The sequence below is a fragment of the Setaria italica genome, chromosome III, assembly GCF_000263155.2.
Source record: "Setaria italica strain Yugu1 chromosome III, Setaria_italica_v2.0, whole genome shotgun sequence".
Lineage (NCBI taxonomy): Eukaryota > Viridiplantae > Streptophyta > Magnoliopsida > Poales > Poaceae > Setaria > Setaria italica.
Genome location: NC_028452.1, coordinates 13,512,593 through 13,524,169, shown reverse-complemented (window position 1 = coordinate 13,524,169; position 11,577 = coordinate 13,512,593). Strand labels below are relative to the sequence as shown.

Genomic DNA, 11,577 nt, shown 5'->3' with positions numbered 1-11,577 from the left:
AATTTTGTATAGAAATAGAGGTCCAGAATTATTACATGTCTAGCGTGTGTTGCACGTCTTGGTACTTCTTCGGATCTCTCCTCAACGAATCGAAGACAGTGACGTGACTTCAATCAATGTTAATAATAATGAGGATCCAGTGGGAGCTGCGTACGTAAATGTTCTTATATATTAGAGGTACTAACATTAATCAGGTAAGGAAAAAGGAAATGAATATAGATGGTATAGACACACTTACTTGAAGTTATATGAAAGTAGTATGTGATTCTTTAATTTTTGTCTGTATAAGGAATTGTATACTGCCAGCAACGTTTTGTCTGGAAAATCTCATATCTGGGCTTGGTTCACTATGGATGGATCCATGAAGCCAATATGGAGGTACGCTTCATGTCGGCACGTCCAAATTAGCATCCTACATAAAAATGAAAGACGAAGTTAATTAGTACGGCGACGCATGCACAAAAAAATGATATGAGCCAAAATTTACATGTACATATAAACAGACACTTATAGAGTCCAGGCGCTCATCAGGGAGACGTCTAGGACACCATCATGGTACACTTCGTATATATCCTTGAATCGTAGCTACAGGACTGCCTCGCCTTTGCCGTGAAAATCTACCGATTTTATCTTAAGGTCCAACATCTCCCTCTCGTCGGTAGACAACTTCATGTACCATTGATGGAATTCGTACATTTTTGTTGATAGCTTCTTTAGCAAATCAGGGCTAACCATAGGCTTGCCTAGCTCAAAGGTCCATTTTGGTTCACTTGGCGCTGCAGCTGGCAGCTCGACTTTTTTCCTTTTTTTTCTTCTCATCAACCTTTACTAATGCCCGTTCATAGTTCGATAGTAGTGGTTGACTCTTCTTGGCTTGTTCTTGCGTCTTAATGAATTTATATAATTCTCTTCGATCTACTGGCGATGGCTCCATCTCCCTTGCTTTTCTTAATTCCCTCTGTTCCCTCAACCACTCACTAGCTTGCACTTGGATTTCGATCCAGCGTTCCTCATGAGTCATTGCCTCCCAGCGTTCCTCAGGAGTCACCTCAGGCTCCTTTGTTTTCTTCTTATGCTGTCTTGGCTTGGGAGGTGGTAGTCGCGACTTCTTAAATGGTGCTCTTAGTCCTGGCGAAGGTGATCGTGGAGGGGTGTTGCTGTCGTCGTCGTCGCTCCAACCACCAGGATGTGGTGGAGATGATGGTCTAGATGTTTGAGGAGATGGTCGCTGCTATGGATTTGCGGAGAGTGGTCTTGAGCTCTGAGGAGGTGCCTCCACGCTGGGGATGATGATGTAGCGTTTGCGCCATAGAATGACCCTGTGAACCACTTCTCCTAGTGTTGTTGACCCGTCGCCTGCTAGGAAGTCGAGCTCTAGACCTTCAAATTGGCTACCAGGGATTCTCTCTACGCCAGAACTAGCATAGCTAGGTGAAATCTCCATGCCATGGCATGTATGATTTGGCAGGATTGGCAAGGCACTCACGTACGCCACCTAGATATATAAAAGAAATGAAGTTCTTAAACTTCAAATTGCCAAAGCACTCCCGAGGCTCCAGTGCATAAATATTATGTATATATACATACCTTAATGCTAAGGTTGCCGATCAGTGTATGCAGCTCACATGTGGTGCGTTGTGTGATGGCATCCACAGGGAATAGTTGCTCTTCCACGGGTAATCCTGGCGTATGTGGCTCAGGGAGCCCTGTGGACGCACAGCTGCTCCCGAGGTGTTGAGAAGGGCTGGCAACTATGTCAGCCATTCGACTATCGCCTCCCTCCTGCATTCTTACTTCTACATATTGCAGTTTGGATTCTATCGTGCGCCACCACCTCTCATTCTCTTGCTCCTTTCTTCAGTTCTGGCTTGTGTACAAGTCCAAGTCACCTCGGAATGCGAACTTCCACGGAACAAGCCCGAACCCTTGGGTACGTCCTGGGTGTTCGGGATTCCCGAGGGCCATTGTGAGCTCATCATTCTCTCGGCACACCGTCAACGTCCCATCCTTAACATCTTTAATAATCTTGTCAAGCTTTGTGGCCGCTTCACGTAATAGGTCATCGAAGACCAGCGTCCCATCATCTGGGTTTATCTCACCTCCATGAGCGTAACACCAATTTTTCGATCGTTCAGGCCAATCAATTGTTTCTGGTACCATACCCCGCTCAATCAGGTCTTTTTCCATCTGATTCCATTTGGGAATTGCTTTGGCGTAGCCACCTCGCCCTAGCTTATGATGGTACTCCTTCCCCCCAGCATTGCCTGTGTTCTGGGCGACCTTGTTCTTACTGTCTTCGGTGCTCTTGTATTGTACAAATGCCTCCCAGTGGTCCTTACACTGTGGATACACAGTAAAATCTGGAGTTCGACCCTTTTTAATGTAGGTGGTATCCAACATCTTCTTAAATGTCTAGAATTGTGTGGCCATCTTCTTTAGTGTCCACGCTTTCACATCATTTTCAATATATCCATTGGGAAATGTGAAATGTTTCTTAACTTATGTTCGTTTCTGTATCCTGGAACATGTATGGATTAGTCATTTTGCCCTTCCATTCCCTTATGCTGATGAGCACGTTCTCCCTTACGATTGCCCCGATCTGACTCACGTACTACGTTGCCATTTTTTCGGGAGCAACCAGCCTGCCCTCTTCTGTGACTTCTGTGATGATAGCCTTTTTTGTTCCAGTCTTCACCTTGGAAGGACCTCGAGGCTTCGGACGACGGTTCGTCGATCCAGAGGGCTAACAGTTCAAGATTCATTAATTAATTAGTACATAGTAATAATGAATAAGATCATATATTATATAGAGAGAGGGTTAAAATATGATCTATACCTTGTAGGAACCTTCTGCCACGGTAATGTTTTGCTGGGGCTCGGGCTCTTCATTGCCATCGGTAGACAGGTTGAGAAACATGTCTGCCTGGCTACCCTCTTCATCAGTGTAAGCTACGGGAAGGTTGGAACTACTATCACCAGCAATAATCCGCTCCATCAGATACCTTCTGGCCTTGTCGTCTGCCATCGATCTCAACTACTTTGTACATGAAATCATATATAGAACAACCATGAAAAAAAATTCATTTCAACATTTTTTTTTGAAATATACAAAATGCACTACATTTTTGAAATATACAAAATGTAATATACAAAATATACTATACAAAATGTAATATACAAAATTTAATAATGTACTATGCAAAATGTAATATACAAAATGTACTAAATTTCAACTAATTTCTAAGCATTTCAACAAAAATTTGTAAACATTTGTACCAAAGTTCAATTAATTTCTAAGCATTAATTAGAAGTATACAACTATATTCCACAAACAATTGCAATGATCCAAACGGGGCCTAAATGTATACAAATTTTATTTTGTATGTAATCTACCAAATTTCACAAATTAATTCGAGGGACGGCCGGAATTGGAGGGGGGCGCGATGGCGCTGAGGACGCACGGCGACGACTGGGGAGGCGGCCGGCCGGCTGGCGATGGGGACGGCGGTCACGGCAACAGGGACGGCTATGACGACGGGGAGGAGGTGGTGCCGTCACGCGATGAGGGGCACGCGCGGAGGTCACCGCGACGAGGATGGACGTGCCGGCGGTGGCGACGGGAACGGAGGAGGAGGCCGGCGATGATTGCGGGCGAAGATGATGGCAGCAGCGACGGAGACGGAGGAGGCCGGCGAATAGGATGGGCCGGCGGCGGCGACGGGGAGCGGCGATGGCGGAGGCCGGCGACGGGCGGCACGAGGACGACGAGTGAAAATTTCGCTAAGTGTTGGGCGCAGGGGGGTGTAGAAGACGCTAAAACTTTCATACAGGACCCCCTTTTTATCCCGATTTGTAATTAAAACCGGGATTAAAGAACATTTAACCCCGGTTTCTAATACAAACCGAGATAAAAAAAAAGGGGGCCTTTTATCTCGGTTTATGATCACCTGCGATAAAAGGCCCCCCCTTTATCTCGGTTTATTATCAATCGGGATAAATGGGTACTTCTGGGCGGTAACTGAAAAGTTCCCTTTTATACTGGTTCTACTTTATAACCGGGATAAATGGGGGCCTTCTCCTGTTTTTCATCTCCCGACTGGTTTTTAGAAATTTATTCGATTTATGTTTTCAAATCCGGGAAGCGAAAAATAAGAAATTTACATATTTCAAACATGCAAAAATATATTAAATTAGCAAGTTTGTGTACAATAAGTTTTAACTAGTCATAAATTCTATACTATTTCTTTTTCTTCTATTTGGAAATTTATTCTATTTATGTTTTCACTGGATTTCAGGAAGCGAAAAATAAGAAATCTACATATTTCAAACATGCAATAATATATTAAATTAGCAAGTTTGTGTACAATAAGTTTTAACTAGTCATAAATTCTACATAAATTCTATACTATTTCTTTTTGCTTCTATTTGGAAATTTGTTCTATTTATGTTATCACTGGATTTCAGGAAGCGAAAAATAAGAAATCTACATATTTCAAACATGCAATAATATATTAAATTAGCAAGTTTGTGTACAATAAGTTTTAACTAGTCATAAATTCTATACTATTTCTTTTTGCTTCTATTTGGAAATTTATTCTATTTATGTTATCACTGGATTTCAGGAAGCGAAAATAAGAAATTTACATATTTCAAACATGCAAAAATATATTAAATTAGCAAGTTTGTTTACAATAAATTTTAACTAGTCATAAATTCTATACTATTTCTTTTTGCTTCTATTTGGAAATTTATTCTCGCCGGTTCGAACTTGTAGGCATCCGATCTCGCCGGGTTTCGCTGGATTTCATGAAGAAAAAATTAAAACTTTACATATTTCAAACATGCAAAAATATATTTAATTAGCAATTATATTTGCAATAAGTTTGAATGACTCATTAATTCTACACTAGTTATATTACCTTCTTAAATAATTATTTTACTGCATCACTATCATCTATCATTAATCCCAGAGGGCAAACAATCATTAGTGCCTTATCGGACACACCATATTTGGCCTTCCATTGCATAAATTCTAGTGTGGTACCTAATTTTTTATGGCCTCCTTGGCAATCTGGGTATAGCAATTTCCTGTGATCATCTATCATGCGTTGCCACTTTGATGCTTCCTTCTGAGTTTCGCAATCTCTGTGCGTGGTCATGAGTATGGCCATCTTCTGCAAACTCATCTTCATCAGCCTCACCCATTATAGTATCTGCAAAAGCTTGGCCTATAGCGCAGTGCGGAATGTTATCATCATCATCCTGCTCTTCACCGTCTTCCATTACTACCCCTCTTTTGCCGTGACGGGTCCAAACCAAATAGTTAGGCGTGAAACCGTATCTAAACAAGTGGCTGTGAATGGTCCCCCAGGAAGCCTTTGAATAGCACTTCTGGTTACTGCATTGGGCGCACGAATTACAATAAAACTATCCATCACAATGCTAAAATTTTAGATAGAAATACACAAATTAAAATTTTGGAAGCAAATAACATGATACACTACGACAAACTCAAATATTGCTGAAAGTTTACATAGAAATATACAAATTTAAACTTGAGAGCAACAACAACATGATACACTACGCAAACCATCCACTAAGTACTATTTAGAAGGACTTCAAGCATCCTTGGGAAGCGAAGATGAAGGTTTCGCTGACGCAACCTCATCATGTGGTTTATTTGTACCTCCTGCAATGGTAGTACTAATAAGTGGACCTAAAACACCCGGGATTGGCGGTGGAGCATAACGACCACCAAAAGGAGGTTCCTGACCCGCTACAACAGCATCTTCATGACATCTTTGCAAATAATGAAGCATTGCTTTCTCCCACGCATTCATTTTCTTCGGTTTATCGTGAGCGCCAACTATGGTTTTCCCCTTACCGCGAGAGGAACGATGATCTCCCCCACCGTCGCCACTACATCAAGCATCAGAGGCCATCTCTATGTACCACAAATTATTTAGCTCATATTGAATTTACAAATAACTAAACTATTAAAAAAATTAATATTTCCCACATAATTTACTTATTCTAAAAATGGCTAATTCCATACCTCTATCTGAAAAGTACTAAAGTATGAAATTACACCTACAATTTATATGGCTAATTTATAAATATTAAAAACACATTTACTCTAATTTTTTCCTAATACATAAAATTGAAATAATCTCAATTCTACCTCACATTTACTATCCATTCTCCCTCACATTCAAACTATCCATCACATTGTAGCTCAAAAACATGTATAAATACAAAATCCTCTACATGGTTAACAACAAACAAACTTATTTTTCTCCCTCTCTAAAGTATAAAACAAAGCTTAACAACAATAAATGAATGGAGCATGAAGTGGCTAACCTTCACAACACTTTGGATGGGTGAAATCCCCACAGAAATGAGGAACAAAAATTTCAGCAGCACCTCCCCTAGGCTTGCTTCGGCGCCATGAGAGGATGAGCTTCTCTGTCTTTGTGAAGTGGAGTGGCTCGGGCTAGAGGAGTGAAGGAGGAAGAAAGGGTAGTTGTAGATAAGATTTTATCCCGGTTGGTAAATCCAACTGGGACAAAAGATTAGAGCTTTCATCCCGGTTGGTGGTTACCCCCGGTTGGTAACTCCAACCGGGATAAAATCTCCAACCTTTTATCCCGGTTGGAATTACCAACCGGGAGTAAACCAGTTATCCCGGTTGGTAACTCCAACCGGAACAAAAGGTTGGATCTTTTGTCCCGGTTGGTGGCTCCAACCGGGGGTAAAGGGTGGCGCCGTCGGTGCCCGAAAACTAGCCGTTTTAACCGAGACTAAAGGGTAGCCTATAGTCCTGGTTGCAAAAAAAGAACCGAGAGTAAAGGTGCGCCCCATTCCAGCCTACCGTGGCGCACCCCCTTTTCTCCCGAGCCGAAATTAAACCGAGACTAAAGGGGGTGGGATCTAAAGTCAGTTCTCTAGTAGTGGTATTATAGGGGCTGTTTCATCCATCAACTCAAAACACTCTAGATGGTATGCAACTCTTAGGAACAACAAAATGAAATTGTCTATCGTGATTGGCCTAGTTAACTTTATGTTTCCGATCAGAGGAAGTAGCTAACTTCTCTCACGAGAATTATCCGCATTACTAATAGCTAACATAATAGATTACATAACATCTTCACTGAGCATATCGTGCTCTGAAAAATTAATTAGGATCCATAAGCTGTAGGGTATCATATATGGGCTGCGTCTATGCATATTGGGAGACTATCAGTAGCCGGCTTAAATTATTAGTCGTCACGTTCTGCCAACCACATAACTTCGGCACTGATGGAGATATATCAGGCATCCGATCACAAGGAATTCCCTCACCGACAACGCAACCCAACCAAGATGACCAAACTATATCTTACGCCACATATGGGCCAACCATTTTGGCTGCCAACACGTCCCGACCTGCGCAAGGCCATACGAATCGTGACTCAGATGTGAGATGAACAAAGAAGGCCGGGAGCATGTGGCCTGCACTTACCAAGTTATCATGACCCCGTGGCTCACGGTGCCTCGCGCTGTCGCCATCGTCCTTGGATTCAATATTATCTCGAGCATTGGCATTACTCGATAGCAGCATGCCATTCGTTCCACACTCACCATAGCTGCTCAGTATAAGCCCCGTTCCCTGGTTGCGACCGTACGCTAGAAAAGTTCTGCTACTCTCATGGCTCTGCCTCAGCTCGACTCCAGCCTAGCCCTCTTCCTGCTTTTCGTGGCTTCATGTTACATCATTGTTAGACGCCTTCGATCAGGCCGCAGCAATGGCGACCCAGTACTGCCGCCTTCGCCTCCGGGGCTGCCAATCATCGGCAACATGCACCAGCTTGGTCGGGGACACCACCACCGGAAGCTGCAGGCGCTTGCGCAGCAGCACGGCGAGATCTTTCTCCTCTGGCTAGGCTCCGTGCCTGCTCTCGTGGTCTCCTCGGCCTCCATGGCCGAGGAGGTGCTCAAGAACCAGGACCACGTCTTCTGCGGCCGTCCGCAGCAGCACACGGCCCGAGGCATCCTTTATGACTGCAGGGATGTCGGCTTCAGCCCCTACGGCGAGCGGTGGCGCCAGCTTCGCCGCATCGCCGTCGTGCACCTCCTCAGCGTGAAGCGGGTGGACTCCATGCGTGTGCTCCGGGAGGAGGAGGTCGCATCGTTGGTGGCTCGGATCAGCGCGGCAGGGGCCTTGGAGGGTGACAGGGGCAAACTCCGAGCGGTCAACATGAGCGAGCTCATCGTAAGCTTAACCTATACTGTCATCTCAAAGGCAGCCTTCGGGAACAAGCTCGGTGGCATGGATCCCGGGAGTTTCCGTGCAATGATGAAGGAGGTCACTGGTCTGCTTGAAATGATCGCGGTGAGCGACATGTTCCCTCGACTACGGTGGGTGGACTGGGCGATGGGGCTCGACGCAAGGATAAAGAGAACGGCAAGCAAGCTTGATGACGTTCTCGAGAGAACACTCCAGGAGCATGAGAAGAAGCCCAAAAATGATGATGAGGCTGCTGATCTCCTTGACGACTTGCTCTCCGTGGTCAAGGAGGGCGGTGAGAGGCTTAACCTGGATAGGATTGATGTAAAGGGGCTCATCTTGGTAAGATCTCAGGATCAAGGCCTAAATTGTAAACACACGCTAGTGTTGTTCTGTGTACTGATATGAGCTAAGTTTCTTGTTGCAGGACCTTTTTATAGGAGGTATCGATACAACATCCAAGGCGATAGAGTGGGCAATGGTCTATCTAATCAAGAACCCAAGAGAAATGGCCAAAGTGCAAGCCGAGGTGAGGCAAATTGCAGGGGCACAAGGAGTCCTAGAGGAGCAGCTGTTGAGAATGAGCAGACTGCAGGCAGCCCTGAAAGAAGCCATGCGGTTACATCCACCAGTGCCACTGCTTATCCCCCGTGAAACAATCCAGGACACTAAGCTCCACGGGTACGACATCCCTGCCAAGACTCGGGTCATCATCAACGCATGGGCAATTGGAAGGGACAAGGAATCTTGGGAGAACCCTGAGCAGTTCCTGCCAGACAGGTTCATGCACACGTCCATCGACTATAATGGCAAGGACTTTCGGTTCATACCATTCAGCGCTGGGAGGAGGGGATGCCCTGGCATTGCATTCGCAACGCGCCTTGCAGAGCTTGCACTGGCTAATTTGCTGTACCATTTTGATTGGGAGCTACCGGAGGGCCAGAATGTCGAGTCATTCGAGGTCATGGAGTCTAGTGGCATATCTCCTGTTCTGAAGTATCCCTTGACCCTTGTCGCAAATCCCCTGCAAGCATGAACCTTACAGACTTCCATATGTAAGTACTTTGTCAGAAAAATGAGTACCCCTGTCTGCACCGACCCTTGTCGCGATACCTCTGCAAGCAGGAACCTTGAAAACTTGCATGGGTACTTTGTCAGAAAAATGAGGGGAGAGGCCACTTGAGTACTTGTCAATCTATATACACCGACATACTCTACATATATGTATGATCTATTGATTTAGAATGTGGAACCATCAATTTATCCACGTTAAACTTAGATTAGAAGATGAACAAGCGAACAAAGTACAACCATATATCGATAACAAACTAATATGCAGAATGTCAAGAAATTAATAATGCGACAATTAGACTGAATATGGCACCTTTTATTTTACGCTGGACTGAAATGGTACCTGATTAAGTGAATTTGCTTGTGTGGCAGCTTTCAGGTGGCTCTAAGCACTAAAATTCAGCAATTACATGAACTTTTAGTGTACAAACTGAAGCCGGTCAAAATCATAATCATGACAAGGTATCCCAGTACCCTTACCATCACAGAACTGTTCCCACTAACTATGAACTGTCCACCAACACTGAAAAAAAAATAGAACCTATAAGCTTCAATAGTGAGTAGAAATTATAAGCACAAAAAGCTTTTCAGTTCATATCTCTGATTTTAAATTTTTAACGTGCAAACAGATAGTAGTTAAAATGACTGAGTCACTGAGATAAAGCAGTGCTACATAGCATGGATTTATTTTTGCCTGAAAGATTTCTGTGGTCACAGATTAGCAGACCTTTGAAAAACGATCTTACACAAAAAAAAAATCTGATGTAAACACACTGACATCGGCAACGCTAGAGATTCCCTCGCCAGCAAGGCTTCAACTCAAACCAGATGGCCAAATATCTTGTCATGCCACACATGAGCCAATCATTTTGCTAGCACAACCTGGGCAATCCACACGGATCGTGATTCTTCAGTGAACAAAAATAAGTACCTCACTGTAACACCCAAAATTCCATCACAATGCAATGTAAGCAACTCGGTCTAACTTTCTCTCTAAGGACTAAATAAAGCATTTTAATAAATTACGGTCTTAAATAAATAAAGAGCACTTGAAATAATTTTAGAAGCAATAAGTGCTTGGTAGAGTTTTTCTCTTTTCTCTTTTATTTTGGCTTTTGTTTGAATGCTTGCTTTTGATTTTCAAAAGAATTTGAATTTGATTTTGAGAACTTCAACTCTATTTTAAATTCACAAAACCCTCCACCTCTCTTTCCTCTCCTTGGACCGAAATCCTTCCTCTCTCTCTTTCAGCCCGCAAGGCATTTTTTTTCCCTTCCTTTCTTCCAGCCGCATGGGCCATCTACCCCGCCGGCCCATCTTCTTTTTTCCCCCTTTTCTCCTTGCACCGGCCCAGCTCCCGTTCATTTTCCTCTTTGGGCCGCCACCTCTCCTCTCCTTTCCTTCCCACCAGCCGGCCCAAACTGGCCCAACCAGCCTGCCACCCCCTTCATCTTCCTCCAGGCGCCTGAAGCACCAGAAGCCAAGCGCACGCATGGTGCCGCCCGTGCGCCGCTGGCCCCCCCAGCCCCCTCGCCTCCCGGCGTCCCTCGGCCTCACGAGCCCCTCCACGACCTCGCGTCGTCTCCCCTCCCCCACTCCCGGCCTCAAACTGCCGCCCCCTCTTTTCCTCTCCCCGGAAATGGCCGCACAAAGCTTCAAGGCCATTAATGGCCGGCCGGCTCTTGATCTCTCCCGGGAGCCCCTTCCGCTCCTCCCCGGGGCCTATAAAGGTCGCCATCGACCTCGCCCGGAGTTCCTCTTTCCGTTTTGCTACTCACCCGCTTCTCTCTCGCACTGCCGCACCGCCGCCAAAGCCACGCCGCAGCCCGAAACTTCCTGTATGCCGCCGCCCGTTCTGTCGCCGGCGAAGTTCCTATTCTTTCTCCGGTGAGAGCCCTCTCCTTCCTTCCCTCCTTCTCTCTTCCCCTCTCCCCCACCGGGGCGCCGCCGCCCGCGCGCCGGCAAGGCCCCCCCTTTCCCGTCGTCGGCCATGCCCAGGTGCATGCCTGTTTCTGGAGAAAGAAAGAAGAAGATAAGACGTTTTGCGATCTAGTCCCTGAACTCTTTGTTATTCCTTTTACTTAATTCTTGTGTCTTGTAAATCTTCCAAAGAAGCCCCTGAAGTTCCTGTATTTCTTTCATTTTAACCCGAGCCATGTCATCTTGTAGATCTAACCCTATGTTTCTCTGTTTTTGCATGTACTGTTCAGTATATCTTTTTAAAATTCCTTGCTAGCCCC

At 44.8% G+C, this 11,577-nt stretch overlaps 1 protein-coding gene across 1 annotated transcript; it reads left to right on the top strand.

The window, feature by feature from the left end:
* The first annotated feature begins 7,589 nt into the window (after positions 1-7,589).
* LOC101786945 (cytochrome P450 71A1) lies at positions 7,590-9,533 on the top strand. Its single transcript, XM_004961450.4, has 2 exons — positions 7,590-8,608; positions 8,694-9,533. The coding sequence occupies exons 1-2, from the start codon at positions 7,688-7,690 to the stop codon at positions 9,300-9,302; spliced, it is 1,530 nt and encodes a 509-aa protein (XP_004961507.1). The 5' UTR covers positions 7,590-7,687; the 3' UTR covers positions 9,303-9,533.
* Positions 9,534-11,577: the final 2,044 nt, after the last annotated feature.

What these genes read in the sequence shown, in the direction of transcription:
- LOC101786945 (XM_004961450.4), top strand. Translation starts at nt 7,688, where the DNA reads ATGGCTCTGCCTCAGCTCGACTCCAGCCTAGCCCTCTTCCTGCTTTTC. An exon ending in ATGTAAAGGGGCTCATCTTG is followed by an intron (nt 8,609 to 8,693) that starts GTAAGATCTCAG and finishes TTCTTGTTGCAG; the next exon opens with GACCTTTTTATAGGAGGTAT.